This window comes from Larus michahellis, chromosome 19 (assembly GCF_964199755.1).
Source record: "Larus michahellis chromosome 19, bLarMic1.1, whole genome shotgun sequence".
Classification (NCBI taxonomy): domain Eukaryota; kingdom Metazoa; phylum Chordata; class Aves; order Charadriiformes; family Laridae; genus Larus; species Larus michahellis.
Genome location: NC_133914.1, coordinates 8,572,862 through 8,589,744, shown reverse-complemented (window position 1 = coordinate 8,589,744; position 16,883 = coordinate 8,572,862). Strand labels below are relative to the sequence as shown.

The 16,883-nt window shown below is 40.9% G+C and overlaps 1 protein-coding gene across 16 annotated transcripts in view; it reads left to right on the top strand.

Annotated features, from left to right (window-relative positions):
- The window catches only part of RLF (RLF zinc finger), a 58,466-nt gene that overhangs the window by 26,819 nt on the left and 14,764 nt on the right, over positions 1-16,883 (top strand). For 8 of the 16 annotated variants that reach the window (XM_074562603.1, XM_074562606.1, XM_074562608.1 and 5 more), the window contains 2 exons: positions 2,770-2,902; positions 11,749-11,951. In XM_074562603.1, coding sequence (XP_074418704.1) covers positions 2,770-2,902; positions 11,749-11,951 — 336 coding nt within the window. The other 8 variants (XM_074562621.1, XM_074562619.1, XM_074562617.1 and 5 more) reach the window with 6 other exon arrangements.

The window sequence follows — 16,883 nt, the reverse complement described above, 5'->3', positions numbered from 1 at the left end:
TGATGTTTTTCATTGTTGTTAAGCAGTCAGATCCTCTTACGCTCCTCATACCACACTGCCAGGGAGTGCACAAAAGGTTGGGAGGCGACAAGCGAGACAGCTGGCCCCAACTGACCAAAGGAACTGTACTGCATGGTTAAAGATGGCAAACTGAGATATATATACACAAACAAAATAAAATTTTATTTTAATTTATAATGGTGTGATCAGGCTAAAGGATACAAAATAAAACTTGATCTTGATCAATAATGGCGTGTTCAGGCTCAAGGACATTAATCAGAACATCTGCTACACAGTATAAAAACTATAGCTACTACTCATTACAATTATCATTTACTAAATCAATAGTTCAAAGCTAGGTTGATAAGTAACTCTTTTATAGAGACTGGTGTTACTCACACAAGTGATGAGCACCTGTGGGTAGCTCTCTTTCGCTCAGCCCTGAGGGGTGTCCCCGCACAAGGGAGGAATCCCAGACATACCTGTGGGTGGGAGCGTACTAGAATCCCTCCTGATCAAAGACGGGACTAAGCTTTTATAGTATAAAGTGATTGACTGTCAGTCATTTGTTGCCAAGCCAAACTGTCTTGCTCAGCGAAACACCGTTATATTCTTATTATTTCTCTGTTCCTCCTGAAAATACCTGGTTTCGCATCCTACCCTGTGACATTCATTTTGGGGCTGCTGCATCAGGCTACTCCTTAGTGTCCCTCAGCCCTAGGGACCGTATGACCTCTTCACGTCTGGTAACTTTCCACCAGAAGACTTTTACAAGTAGTTCAAGATGATGCTAGGCAGAGTGTCCTCTACGGGACTATTCTGTGCCATATGACATCATGCTCAGTACCTAAAGCTGGGGGAAGAAGGAAGGGGGGATGGCTGGAGCGATGGTGTTTGTCTTCCCAAGTCACCGTTGCATGTAATGGAGCCCTGCTTTCCCAGAGATGGCTGAACACCTCCCTGCAGGGAAGCCGTGAATGAATTCCTTGTTTTATTAAACTCTCTTTTTCTCAACCCGTGAGTTTTCTCACTGTTATTCTTCTGATTCTCTTCCCCATCCCAACTGGGGGAGTGAGCGAGCAGCTGCGTGGTCCTAACTGATGGCTGGGGTTAAACATCAGTATCTACTTTATTAAAGGGAATCTGTCTAACGATTAAATGCCAAGATGCCTTTTACTGTTAGTGGGAAAGTCTTGGGTATTTTCATGGCAGATTCACTTGGTTGTAGAAGGTAACTCAGGAACTTGAAAAACACATCTTGTGTGCTGCAGTGTGGAATGCAGTTCATTGCTGTCTTTTGACAGCCCCTGATACAAGGCTCTTTGGTTACTCTGGTATCCCAGTGGTCATAGCAATGATAATTCAGAACATGGAATTGATTCCGGTATTTAGAGAGGATACAATAGAGGCTATGGAAAGCTGTGGCTAATAATAGTGTTTAAAGTACTGCTAACTTAAAGCACAGCTCATTAGAACTAGGGGACATTGTCACATATCAAACTAATTCTTAAGATGTGTTGTGACTTATGTGAGAAGCATTTTTACTGAACATGTAGCCGCAAATTGCCTACAGTAAGTTGGCTTCAGTTTGTCAGTGTTAGGAAATTCTGTGTGGTGATATTTTAATTTTTTCAGTGCAAGTCACCCTAGATAGATTTCCTGCTAGGGACAGTAAGTGCTAGAATCTTTCTTTTTTTCTTCTGTGTTAGACTCCAACTTCTGTCTGTGCGTAACATCTCTTTTTTTTTTTTTTTTTTCTTCTTCCTTCACTCCTTGGATTTCCAAAATTGAAAGTGGTAGGGCCTAGATCACTCATGAGTGTTGTGCTACGTATACGGGTTTGGTGGGTGAACTTCTGCTGTAGACCTGGGTGCTGCGCAGAGTCAGCCTTCAGAGCGTCAAAACTGTCAGGATCAGAAATCCATGGTTCTTAGACTACAGGCGCTGGGCACGGAGTAGTTTCTAAGGAAATGTTGTATCTGTATCCAGTAGAATGATGTTTTCATCTCAATAAATTATTCATTTCCAGTTTTGTGTCTGGACTGTGAGTGTTGTCCAGCAGACTGTTGTGGATATTGTGCACTGCTTTCTCTTTCTTAAGTTCCCCAAAACTTCTTGCATGTCTAACCACCAGGAGACCTCCAACTTCATGTGACCCCTGCCTCTTTTGGTAGATGAGAGTCTTTTCTGAACATCCCCCACTGCACTACTTCTTATGTAGCTTAAGGATATTTTGCACCACTGCTCTCACATTCCTCGGACTAGTGAGTGACGGCTTTAATAATTCTGAGAAGTGAATTGGCTGGCTTATCTCAGTAGTGTTGACACTAAATGTAAAACTTTACACTCAGCATTTTGTTACTCATTTTAAACCTCATTCACATTTCTTAAATGGCACTAAATGCTTTGATACAAAATCATCCTTTGTCTCTTATACAATAGTTTTTGTAATTTTATTTATATGTATATGTGTACATGACAAAACATAAAAATTCCAGAAGAGTTACAACTGCAGAATATGCTTTTTGAGTTAAGCCATTTCAGTTAACTTTCAGTACTTTGAAATTGGGAAGTTTTGCTATAGGATTAGAGAAGTGAAAGGACATACTGTTAAAATCCCAGTACAAACATGTCAAAACAGTAATGACTTAGAAGAATGGTGTGAAATTATTAGAATACAGTCAAATATTAGGACAGATAATGTAAAATTGTATTGGTTTACTGTTTAGCAAAGACTTTAAATGACTCTTTTTTTTTCACATTTTGTAGGATTCACATGATGCTTTACTGGAATTTGGGAATAACAATCTCCAAATATTGGTGGATATCACAAGGGAAGGAGTATGGAAAAATCCAGTTCTTCTTAAAATTCTATCCCAGCAACCAGTAGAAACTGAGGAAGGTAAGAATGTGATTTTTAGAGATGATATGTGACTATTAAGAAATTATCTGGTGTAGTTTTGGTGGGGAACCAGTGATTCGAGGTCAGGACAGACTTGTATTTTAAATTGCATTGTGCAATAGTACTCATGTGTTCCTAAACGATATTTGTGATGGAACTCTCTCACTGGTACTCTGAATACTGTGTCCTTGCTAGTGCATCTCTGCTTGGGCTATACTATCCATTAGTTTGAGTATTTTGAAACTCCATTTTTCAACAAAATTATTTCTTTTTTCCATCATAAAAATACGGAAATTTTCCTCCCTGAGGTGGTTTGTTCATGATTTTAAATGTTTTCCTGAATGCTTCCCAAGGAGGAATTGTATGTGTCCACGCATTTCAGAGGCATGTGGAGGAGCAACCTGAGTGTGCATTTTTCCTTTATTAAGCTCTGGACTGGGAAGCTTATTGTGTTTAGACTGTGGAAATAAGATCTTGAATCAGAAAATGTTCGGAGGTGTGGAAAAGGAGATTTTAGCATTATAATTTTTGAATGTCTTCTCTTAGATTCTCTTCTTTTACTCACTGAAATTTTTTCATATCTATTAGTGGTACCATTAAGTACTTGCAGGTATTTCTTTTAACTGTTCCATTAACAGTACATCAGACCGCAGTTACCTCAGTGGCAATCTAAAGTTAAAAATAATACAGAGGGGAAGAAGAGCTTAAAATAATGTCTTAAAAATTAAAGGGGTTTTAAGGCAAGCTTTCTTCCATTGCAGAATCCTTCTTTCTGGCTTTGGGTAGCCTCTGTTTGAGTTCTGTTAAGTTAGTACTTTTTAATAAATGAGAAACACGTTAAGGTTATTTGAGAAGATATGTTGCTTCCTTGTGCTAGAAAGCATTAAAAAAAAAAAAAAGGCAGCCAAGTGTGGGCTGCAGTCTTTGCTAGTCTTCACTTCAGGTATTCAATAGTATGGCAGAAACATTTGAACTCCAAACAGCACTTAATCCCCTGTCCAACACATCTTGAAAATAATTGCATTCCGTACTAATGTCCTGTCTTGGAGTCTTTCATTTATCGTATTGTTAGGCCATCCAGTTGCCCGGTTGCTGCTCTTAATGTATTTCTACGCAAAACGACTTGCATTTCATAATGGGTCCATATTACTGAAAACCTTCAGCTATTGAAGAATCCCGTACTTGGAGAGTGGTATTCCAGCGAGGGCTAATGTTTAGCTAGCTTTGCAAACTCCCTTTACCTGTGGCAAGCCAAGAGTTCTTCTGGAGGACTGATGTGAATTCCAGTAGCAGCTATTTCCTCATATCCTGTGTGGACTCCATTATAGATGAATTTGCTTCTTACACACGGGACTGGTTTTTTCAGTGGCTATATTACTAAATGCTGCTACACTTCTTTGTTCCTGTGCAGGAGGACCTTGACATGGTTCAGACTACCTCTTGACTTCAGCAGTAATAGAACTAGTTTGTTCAGTCCTTTGGCTTTTGAGTTGAAGTTTCTGCTGATGCAGATTGACTGACACATCTTTGACCATGTTGAATTGGACTGAGTGTAGGTTCCCATTTCTGAGATCACTTGGCATCCTTGAAACGATTCTTCATGTACATAATTGTCTGTTTAGGTAAATCTGAATACATCCACAGAGAGTCGTCCTCACTGGTCGGTCTTTCATGTGATGCAAGCAGAGGCAACAGGACGATCATTGGAGCTCTTCTAGAAATTTTGTAACTGCACAAGTGCTTTCTCATACAGTCTGTAGTAGTCCACAGGCATGCGTAAACAGTCTGAATGTGACTTTGGAATCTCTTGTTAGACCAGTCTCTCAAAGGAACGTTTCTCAAATAAATCATAAGGTAATGAGTTAGACATTTTAAATAAAGGGCAGTTCTAAGAAGCCAAGTACCTGCCTAAAATGTTGCTTCCGAAGTCTTGCCTTTGTGGCAATCATGGAAGCCTTGGTTTGGTTTCTTGCTTGCTTTCAGGGTATCAAAGAGCAGATAAACTTGAGAAAAGTGTCATCCTTGTAGCCTGTTGACATGCAGCATAGCTGCTTAGACATATCTAAAAGATCTTTCTACAAGCTTTCCAAGCTATCCAAATGTGTCAACTTAGCACCCAAGCAAGATGTTTTAGATATTGGTTGAGTGCTTTCAACTGACAATGCAGGGAGTGGTAAGTAGTAGTAGAGCTCGTGCAGTATGTGTTGATGCAGAAAGACAGCAAGAGCACCACAGGAGAGTGCTTTGCTCCTCCTGCTGTTCTGGTTTGCAGTAAATACTGTGAAAGCGGTGGATCAAAGCAGTAGTGTTATTAATAATGGAAATGGGAAAACAGCGAGAGGGGAAATAGGGATATTTAATCATAGAATCATAGAATTGCTGAGGTTGGAAGGGACCTTTAAGATCATCGAGTCCAACCTTTAACCTGCCCTGACAAAAGCCACTTCTAAACCATGTCCCTAAGTGCCCCATCTACCCTTTTTTTAAACACCTCCAGGGATGGTGAATCCACCACCTCCCTGGGCAGCCTATTCCAATGTTTAATAACGCTTTCAGTGAAAAAATGTTTCCTAATATCCAATCTAAACCTCCCCTGACGTAACTTGAACCCGTAAATAATTAGGTTAATAGCTAGAAATGCTATGAAGTAATGCTTCAATAGTTAAATAATTCTGTGCCCTTACATTACAGAGGATGGAGGTTTTTTTATTTCGTTGGTTTTGTTCTTGTTAGCTTCTTGGGAGACTAAGAACATGTTGAACGGGTATTGAAGATTTGCAGGGGATTGTAGGAGAGAACGTAAGGCTGGGAGAGACAACGTAGGGCATAGAGGATTCGGTCTCCTGTAATTGTTGCCAGCTGTTCAATAACATTTCAGTATTATTCAACACATTCAGTAATGCATATCATGAGTCACTGTGAGTCATACAACTCTGAAATGTTAGAGAAAGAAGTAGATTGGGGGTATACATAAAGTTTACTTTTTTCTCAGAAGGCAAGATGAACGTGCCAGATTTGTATACCCTACAGTGGTGTAAGGCGAAATGAAAACTTAAAGAAATCCTGCTCTCTATCCCAGCAAATTATGGCATGGAAAATCTTCTGACTACTGAATTGTGCTGCTAATGTAACTAGTTTATCTTCTTGACATCATCAGACAAGTGTAATTCAGTGACTACAGAAGTTATTTCTGAAACAACAAATGATCCATGAAGCTGTATCATACCATGTGTTATGATCAGTAAAATCTTACTGGCTGTGTTTCACTTCCATTTCTTTGTTCAGAATCCCTTGTTCAGGGAGTCAGATGCTGCTGTAATATTGTTTGGCTTGCAAAAAGTCTGTCTGGGCAGCTGGAATTACTCTTTTTGCCTTGTGTAGGACATGGTTGGAGCTGGGATTAAGCAACTATCTCTAGATGCCTACTGAGTTAACTTTTTACCTTTGTTACCTTCAATTGCTGAGTTAATTTTTTACCTTCAGAATCATATCAAGTAAATGCTTGTAGCCGTAATAGGAGATCGTAAGTCAGTGATTAGTTACTAGGTTTGTCTTCCTGCTTTTATTTGTGTCACCTCTTTGATCTGTGTGGACTTCTCTTCTGACTGCCGGGCTCAATTTGACAGAAATAGCAGGAATCAAAATCCACTTTCTACGGGTCAGAGCAGGGATGACAGTTCTGCTGTTAGGCATGTTGAGTAAGGGTTGCAGAAATAGCTCTAGCACAGTGGTTTTTCAGTTGTTTTACTCAAACTGCCATTTTCTTCTTCTGCACAACAACAGTTTCACAGAGTGTCTTCTGAAGAGTTGTTGTAAATGAATGTGATTTCAGTCACGTAAAACTTAGTTTCTTTGAATAGCTTGTATTTCATGCTTTTTGTGGTGTGTGTCTGAAAAGCATTCGTAGTTTTTGCTGTTGTGGGCCACTGGTAAGCGAGAGGCGAGAGGAGATCAATGTGCTCGGTTGGAGCTTGTTTTGTGAAATGGTAGTGCACATTAACGATCGTCAGATCATTGCTTGAATTGAAGATAGTGAAAATGTGACATGTTCTTGTCTCTCTTGATTAGTTCTTAATACTTTTTTTAATTTTTTTAATGCACTGGCCCTGAAAATAAACTGATATCAACTGTAAATTTGCTGGAACAGATTTAGTAAGCCAGGAGTTTCATAGCAGCTTAGGTTCTGTCTGCTGCTTCTATGGCTGTTAATAAATTAAACTGCCCTGTGTCTGGGGTGGTTGTTGCTGTTTTGTGCTCTCAGCTGACTCAACATGGTTGGTTTGGGTGTGAATATTTGCTTGAGGAAAGGGCTGCAAAAACATCATTGCTGCTTATGCCTGTTAGATGACTAAATGATATGAGCATCCCAAAGTGAACATAATAGATGCTGTTCAGCAATCTTGACCTCCAACGTTGTTCTATGCCTGAGAAAGCTAGCTTTAATACTCTTATTTCAAGATAATTTTTTTGGCTTAACAAATAGTATCATTGAGGAAGACCAAAAGGGTTAGGGTGAGCTTGTTGCTGTGTGCAGCATATGAATACCAGCATCTTCGTGTGTCTTCATTGACATGAGATGGTTTGTAGGAAAGCTGAGGTATCTCTCCCTCACACTGCTGTTGTAATATATACAGACCTCGATGTCGTTCGGGCGTGCTTAACGTACTTTACTGCACTTTAGCACATTGTTGTCCTGTTCCAGAGGTATTTCGGTGGAAATGCTCAGCAAGATGCTGTTTCGCTTGAGGATTTCTCACAGTGACTGCAGAGTCTTTTCATGCCTTAGTGCTATTCATGGTTTATAAAGGCCGTATTCACAATATTGTGGTATAACTTAAGTTCATCTTATATTACCAAGTGGTTTGAGTGAGAGGGGAGTCTTTTATCCTTCCTTTCTGATCCTGGGAGAAGAGAGCCCTTTAGATATGTGTAGAGTTTGAAACTGCACTGACCCTTTACTGGTCTAAAGGGTTTGGAGGAGGGAAGGCATTTAAGGTGTCTTTGCATTGATTTTCATAGCAAGGCTGTCTTAGTCTTGAGATGCTTGGTGGAAGATTGGGACGGAACAAACAGCAGGAGGTCTAGGAAGAGAAGGAACGAGAAAATACGCTCATGGACATGTTTGGAAACATAACAGGTGTAGGATTGAGTACAAGATTAGGTTCTCTGAGGGGAAAACAACTGTTCTGAGGAATAGGCAGCAAAATGAGGTTTGTTGCCTTTTCAGGGAAAGTGAGGTGGTTGTTGGCAGGTGGACGGAAAAGAATAGACACGTCAGAGTAAAACTAAGTGCTAAAATAGAAATAAATCACTAGTCAGGTATCTGATTTTTGCTTCTCCCTTCATCATTTACATCTGCATGACTGGAGGAGCTCAGTCTGTCGCTTGCATCCCTGGCAGAGTGCAGTACACCCTCACCCAGGTGGGGAGGGCTGGGCCTGGGGCACAGACCTCCCACCCTTGGCGGGGAGCAGGTGCACAGGCTTACCGGCCGTTCCCAAAGATCGCAGCAAGTTGAGACCCTCTTGTCCATACCAGCAGTGAGTCCACCTCCTGTATTTCATTAGCAAGTTTCTCATCTAAACTTAAAGATTAAAAATGTGACTGTTAACCTGAAAATATTTAATTTGTCTGGCTGACTGCAGGTACTCTTAAAAAACACTTCCCATGTCGTGACTAGCTGGCTCTGATATGTCAGTAAAAACTTCATTTGAGCAATTGCCAAACGCGTGTCTTGCTGTCTAATAAGAAACAAGAAGAATCTAAATCATTTTTAGAGCAGGTAAATAGAATATCTTATTTTTCTATTATTTCTTTTAGTTTTCTCATGGAGCTGAAAAATATTTTTAATTATTCTGTGAGCCGAGAGCTGTAGAAACAGGGACTACAGAACTGCTTTGAATGCTTGTGGGCGCTAAAATCCATTATTGACGTGTCCATGAATAGCATGCTATTCAGCATGCTTCACCTGGAGAGATTACTTTGTTCTGATGTTGAGTAAGCAAGCCTTCTTAGAGCTCTTCCTTACCAGTGGTCTCCTGGCCACCTTGCTGTGGTAGTAGTCTCTTACATCACGTAGGATGGATATCGCGGCATTGTTAGTTTTCCTTGGTAAATTTTCAAGCACAGAAGCATACACAGATGTAATTTTTAAGAAAGAGAGGAGGCTTGTTTCCTAGCAACTGGAGATCTTCCTGCAGACTCTCTCTTGGTCAGACAGCTTTTTTTACCTTCTCTGTTGAAGTTACTGTAATGTGAAGTGTCAATGTCAGCCGCGTCAAGAGTTTTCCACTCAGAGGTTTTTCCTGTGAAAGATGGAAACCAGTACCATAGACTTGGATCTTAAAATGGTCTGTAATGGGCCACTAAGCAAACTTCTGCAGAGTACTAATAAGACCCCTACAAGCCTGTAGTATGTACTTGGAGTTTTCTGTTTAGGTAAGCCTTCTGCCAACTAGTGTATTGTCTGTTAGAACATGACTTTTTTCCTGTTTGGACTATAACTTAAGTGCACAAAGCATGATAATTTTCTTGTATTATGTACGATCCTTTCAGAAATTTATACTATTAGTTTCTTAGCTACCCATCTCACATAGTATAAAAAGTTGTAAAATAGTGAAAATATTTTTATGCAACAACGCTTCCAATAAGTTGTTATTCTAAAGCAAACTTTCTTTTTTGACTAATACAGAGTCTCTTGCAGGTTTTACAGGTAGCCGCTGCAGAACACTGGTTCTAATATATGTTTTATCAGAACGTCTCAGATGCTTCCATAATTTCTTCTACAGATCATCAGAGAGTTTGTTCCTTGGTTGATACGTATTATCGCATGCAGTATAAGAATGTATTGGCTCCTCTTTTGTAATTCTCAAGGGTCTTTTGAAGTATGTACAAATCTGGAGACTAGTATCAAGCCTTTCTGTAGATGTTTATGTTAAGCTGGAAATAGCACCATAGCTGTCTGGAAGCCTACTGTTTTGTCAGCTAAGGCAAAGTACGTGTACTTTAGCAAAGCTTTTGATGATGTCTCTCATGTTATCCGTTTGGATAAAATGTCCAGCATACAGATCAAAAAGTCCGTAATACATTGGGCAAGGAATTAGCTGGTGCATCAGGCTCAAACGATTATAGTAAATGGGGTTACATCAGGCTGGCGGCCCGTCACTGGTGGGGTCCCCCAGGGCTCCGTTTTAGTGCTCTTTAATGTTTTTATAAATGGTCTGGGTGCAAGAGTCAAGAGTACATTAAGTAAGTTTGCCAATGATATTACATTGGGAGGAGCTGTCGACTCCCTCAAGAGTACAGAGATCTTACGGAGGTCTGGATAAACGAGAGAGCTGAGCAATCGCCAACTGTATGAAATTTAACAAGAACAAGTGCTGAATTCTGCACCTGGCATGGGGTAATCCTGGTTATATGTACAAATTGGGGGACGAGAGGCTGGAGAGCAGCCTCGTGGAAAGAGATTTGGGGGTTTGGGCTGATGGCAAATACCTTACTGAGTCAGCAGTAAGCCCTGGCAGCCCAAAGGGCCAGCTGTGTCCTGGGGTGCATCAAGCACAGCATCATGAGCTGGTTGAGGGAGGAGGTTGGGAGGCCCCACCTTGAGTACTCTGCGCAGTTTTCGGCACCTCAATAGAAGAAGAACATCAAACTATTAGAGTGTTTCCAGAGAAGGGTGGCCAAGGTGAAAGGCATCAAGGGCAACACTTAGTAAGAGGGTCTGAGGTTGCTTGGTTTGTTCGGCTTGGAGAAGAGAAGGCTGAGGGGTGCCCTCACTGCAGTCTACAACTTCCTCAAGGCGGGGTGGAGGTGCTGATCTCCTCTCTCTGGTGACCAGCGCCAGGCCACAGGGAAATGGAATGAAGCTGTGTCAGATTGGACATTAGGAAAAGGTTCTTCACTGGGAAGGGTGGTCAGTCCCTGGAACAGGCTCCCCAGGGAAGTGGTCAGGGCACCAAGCCTGTCAGAGTTCAAGGAGCATCTGGACGATGCTCTTAGTAATATGGTTTAGCGTAAGGAACAGGGAGTTGGAGTCGATGATTCTTATGGGTCCCTTCCAATTTGAGGTAGTCTGTGATTCTGTAAGTACCTGGGAAGAAAATCAAACTAAATCTGTGAGGTTTTTAATCAGATTAAGTTAATTTTGCTAACTACTTACAAAAATGAATTTTTGTAAGTATTTACAAAATACTGTATTTTGTAACTGCCTGTAACTGAAGTTACATTTTTACTATTGAATTAGTTCATCAAATCTCATAACGATCGGTTGTACTAGGTTGATCTAGAGCATAATTAAACACAATTCTTCTAAAGTACCATAAAGATAAGGTTTTCACTCTCCATTTTGTGTATTTTGGCACTATGTGGGGGTTTTAATAACTTGGGTGGAAAAATCTGTAGTTGCAAAGTACGTAATGCTTTGAAATACTTTTGGTTCTTTGGAATAGGAGGCTACAATTAAAAGTTGAAGATTTTTGAATCTTTTCTAAACTACTGGTATCTTGTTCAAAATTTTATATGGTCTGACAAGTGTCCCTTGGCCACTGCTGTGGTGTACTTACTGCCCTGGTAGATGCTGTCTTATGGCTGGGGGGGATGGTGGCGTTGTGTGTCTGTTTTCTATAGCCCGGCATTCTCTTCCCTACACAGTTGATCTGAATTTGGGAGGAAATACTGCATTTATTGCTGTCACTTTTTATCATACCTAGAGTTTCCTAGGAAAGCTGACCATACTTACATAAGTTTGTAATAAAATAAAGTGTGAATGCAAATGCAATAAGACAATTTCAGTTAAGCGTCAGCTGTCAATTGGTGTATTCTCAAAGGCTTTTTTCTTTTCCTAGCTAATAAATTGATTACACGAGAAGGGCCTTCCTTTCTGCAGATGCGAATAAAACATTTGATGAAGTCAAACTGCATCCCACAAGCTACTTCCTTGTCAAAATTGTGTGCAGATTCTGCAGAAATTGCAAATGTTTCATCTTTTCGCCAAGCCTACATCACATGTGTGTGTTCTATGCTGCCTAATGAAGAGTCCATTAAGGAGGTTAGTAATCCATAGTCCCTTTTTCATGTATATTTTAGAATTTATGTCCATTTTAGAATTTATTTCTGCGATAGTAAGGACTGAAGATGAAGAGTGAAACTGTTGCTGCAGAGTTCCAAAAGAGAAATGATCTCCTGCAGACTGCAGTAGGAAAGAACACTTGTATTAACTGTTGGTGTAATAAGTCTGTATTATATGCTTGCATTCAAGGTTGGATGTGTTTCGAAGGTTAAAATAAAGCTTGTAACTTTAGTTCCCCTTGAAAGCAAAATATAATTGGAAAGCTGTCTCTCTGAACTCAAATACTAGTGCTACAGCAGTTACTTCTTTTCTAGTTGTTCTGACCTAGGAAAGAGAAGTGTGTTTAAAAAAAAAAAAAAAAAAACCAAAAAAAACAGAAAAACCCACACAAAACAAAGAAACCCCTTTAGAGTTGTTGCTCCAGAACCCTGAACTTATTTTTAGTAGTTAGCCTTCCTCTTACAATAACAGTCATAGTAATGATTTGTGTTAACACACTGCAGTCGTAGCAGCAGTCATACAGCTCTCGCCTCTGTTGCCTCTTGATCTCACACATCTGTTATTTTATCAATCTCAATGTTGTTGTTAGAGTTGTATGGATTTGGTGTAGTTTTAAATGTAAGACCTGAACGTTTTGAGTAAGCTTCTGTGAAACTGAGGGAAGCTTCACATATTTAAACAAAAAAAAATGCAACTCTGATGTCTGCACTTCCTGAGTGAGTCACAGACTTGTTAGGAGTGTTGTTGTTAGATATGTAAACTCTTTAAAAAGCATTCCTTTAAAAATACTTGTTTTGAAAAATAAATATTTGGATAGGTGTACCCTCAGACAGTCTCTGCAGTTTAAGCCAGATTCCGTTCGGTTTGTTGTACTGTAGGAGCATTTAACAGCTCACTGCAGACACTTGTTGGATTGGCTACAAATGATGAATGACAGAAATCACATTGAATTGTGTTCAGTTTTTCATTTCATTTAAGAGTTGTGAAGTGTAGCTGTATCTGGTTTACCTAGATACTCAGAAAATCTTTACTTGCCTGTCAAATGTAAAAGCTAGAACACAGACTGATGGATTGAATCAAATTATGATAATCACCTAATTAAACCTTTTATGGGAAAATGAAGCCACTTAGCATCAAAGCAGTATCTTAAACCAGTATGGTTTATTGATTTAACTGGACCTGACGCCAAACCGTGAAAAGTGTAAGGTCTGTGGTGTTCAGTGCCAGAAAGTTGACATAAATAACTGGTAAAATGAGGATTTGCATGTAATGCTTTTGCATGCTTGGTCATAGGTATTGTGTAGTTGACACTCTTTCCAGAATTGCTAAAATCTGAGACTTCTAAAACCCTTTTATTTGTTTCCAGAAGGAGAGAATTGTATTATATGTTCATGTCTTTAGGTAGAAAGTTACCAGGTCTAATGATAAGTGGGGAAAAGAGATGGATAACAGATGAAAGATGAAGAGCTCAAAGAATGGCAGCTGTTGGAGAATGAGAGGTGGCAATGACCAAAAATGCAGCAGGGGGTAGAGGGAATTAACTGTAATAAAAGAAACAAAGGTTAAGTGAAATTTGAAGTTCAGAGTAGGCTGGGGTAGATGGAGAAAGAGGGCTTAGCTAAGAAAGTAAGTGTTACAAAAAGGGTGGATATTAGTGAAGATAGCTTGGGGAGGCTTGGAGAGAAAGAATTTGGTTTGGAAGATTAGACAATGTACAGCCATCCCTTTCCAGGAATGGGAGGTGATTGGAATGGGTAGGTCAGGCTTGGAAGTTAAATTGCCGAGCTCCTAAAAGTTAAGGCTGGGAAACTACTTCTGTCTATAGGCAATAATGTACATATATATATGTGTGTGTGTGTATGTACATACGGATATATATACAGAGGGTGGAAGCAAGGACAGTAAGCCTGGGAGGAATACAGAGAAACTGTCCAACCAGCCAGGGACCAGGTTAGGCAAGCTAAAGCCCTGATAAAATTAAATCTGGCCAGGGACATCAAGGGCAACAAGAAGAGCTAGCTTCTATAGGTACGTCAGTGATAAAAGGAAGGCTAGGGAAGATGTGGGCCCCCTCCGGAAGGAAATGGGAGACCTGGTCACCCAGGATATGGAGAAGGCTGAGGTACTCAATGACTTTTTTTGTCTCCGTCTTCACAGACAAGGGCTCTAACCGCCCTGGCTGAGTCGCAGAAGGCAAAGGCAAGGACTCTAAGAATGAAGAACCACCCAGTGTAGCTAAAGATCAGGTTCGAGACCATCTAAGGAACCTGAAGGTGCACAGGTCCATGGGACCTGATGAAATCCATCCATGGGTCCTGAGGGAACTGGTGGATGAAGTTGCTAAGCCACTTTCCCTTATATTTGAAAAGTCATGGCAGTCTGGTGAAGTTCCCACTGATTAAAAAGCAGAAATGTAACCCCCATTTTCAAAAAGAAAGACCTGAGGAACTACAGGCCAGTCAGTCTCATTTCTGTCTGGCACAATCATGGAGCAGATCCTCCTGGAAACTCTGCTAAGGCACACGGTAAATAAGGAGGTGGTTGGTGATAGCCAACATGGCTTCACTAAGGGCCATGTGAAATGGTGCCTGACAAATTTGGTGGCCTTCTGTGACAGGGTTACAGTGTGGGTGGATAAGGGGAGAGCAACAGATGTCATCTGCGTGGACTTATGCAAATAGTTTGACACTGTCCCACACGACATCCTGGTCTGTAGATTGGAGAGACGCAGATTTGATGGATGGACCACTTGGTGGATAAGGAACTGGCTGGATGGTCACACTCGAAGAGTTCAGTCTGGAGAAGAGAAGGCTACAGGAAGATCTTATAGCAGCTTTCCAGTATCTGAAGGGGACCTACAAGAAAGCTGGAAGGGGACTTTTTACAAGGCCACGTAGTGATATTACAAGGGGTGATGGCTTCAAACTGAAAGAGGGGAGACTTAGATTAGATAACAGGCAGAAATTTGTTACTGTGAGGGGGGTGAGCCCCTGGCCCAGGTTGCCCAGAGAGGCTGTGGCTGCCCCATCCCTGGAGGGGTTCAAGGCCAGGTTGGACGGGGCTTGGAGCAACCTGGGCTGGTGGGAGGTGTCCCTGCCCAGGGCAGGGGGTGGCACTGGATGGGCTTTAAGGTCCCTTCCAGCCCAAACCATTCTATGCCTAATGAAATACTTTTGGCATAAAACATGTTCTTTTATTAAATCTTGAGACAGCAGCTCCCAAATTCTTGCGGATGCAGCAGCAGTATTTAGTGTAAGTAAAGTAATATGCTGCAAAAGAGTAGACTGTGTTCACGGACTCGAGTGTGATGTCCCAACTCAGCTAGGGGGAGTTTACACTCTGAGCTGAAACTAAGCTGCTTTCGGCTCGTTCATGGTACATCTCTAGCTCCTGAAAGGAGAGTGAGTCTCCCTAGATAAGCAGATTGGCTGCCCCTTTTTTAAGGAGTATTAACATGATGTCTTAGTAAAACTAGTAGAAGGGTTAGGTTAGCGCTAGGAGATTTTTATGATGACATAAGAAATGAAGTATCTTTGTAATGTAAGATGTTTTCTTCGAACTAAAATGGCATGGAAGACAAAGACAAAATAAATCTTACATGATCGTATGTTCCATGGAGTAACTTTAAGGAGTAAACTGCCATCCTTCTTTCTGACAGAACACGGGGAGCATGTCAGCATTTTTCAACAATTCTAATGTAAAATATCTTAGTACTGTTCATTCTGTAGTCCCTGAACTTTCATTCAGCTATTGGTCTTGTTGGATTTCTAACAGACTGACAGGAGCCCTGGTCAGTATTCCAGGTTTAGTAATGACACTTAACATTTGGTACGTGTCTGGTTTGTCGCTTAGGTGGCTGACTGGATATTGCTGGATGATTTCAAGCTGTGCATTTGGACTTTTTGTCTTAAATGTTATTTAAAAAAACCCACCCAAACAAAGAATAAAACGAGGTCTGAAATAGGATGGATTATTGCCAAAGTTTGAAATAAACAGGACTTGAAAACAAATCACCTTGTTGCTTACTCAGTACTTATTGTCCTGAGCATGAGTGAATTTGGCCAAAAAGAATCAAATTTCTGTGAGGAGAGCGAATCCAATGTGCTGCGTGGCTGCAGGCTGCTCCAAGTGCCACAGACACGTTTGGGTCACTTAGCTATGTTTTCCTAATTTGCTTTAGAAAATGTGCTGATGGAAATTGTAGCCTATAAAGAATAGGAACAACTGAGTGGAAGAGAGGTGGAAGAATATTGTGAGAAGACTGGAGTTGCCCAGCTGTCAAACACATATTCAGCCAGATTTCCCACACAAGCTGAAAGGCTGTGTGCCTGCAAATACCAAAGGTGGATGAGAACGTAAGCAAGGTACTGCTAGCAAAGGATGTTGGAGGGAGATGGTATGCAGCAGCATCCCTTGTTACCTGTAAGCTGGAACAGCCACGTTCTCTCCTGTGCAGTGATGAACACCTTCAGAATTCTTTCACGCGGCCATTGGTATGGGCTTGCTTTTCTGTCTTCCCCAGCCTGATGGAAGCGGCACTTGATTTACAGATATTGTAAGTGCTTATTATCTCTGACATGCAAGGAGCAATGATGTCTGTCCCTAGTTAGCAAAGCATTGTCATTTAAATCAGTTTTAGAGATTTCTCTCTTGCCAGAGGTGAACCAGTGACAAAATGCCTGACCAAAATAATTTGCTACGTTTTACTCTTTCTCATATGCAAGCATGACGCATCTGCAAGCATTTGCAGCTTGTGAATTGCTGTAGAAATGTCTGCTGCAAAAGGTCAGTCATGGGTCTCAAGTTGAACACCCAAATTCAGTGGACCGTAGAAAACATTGGCATTGCTCAATCAATGAGCTCCAGCGTCAAGCCTGTACAAAAAACTGGGCTAATAGATCTGCTTCTGCT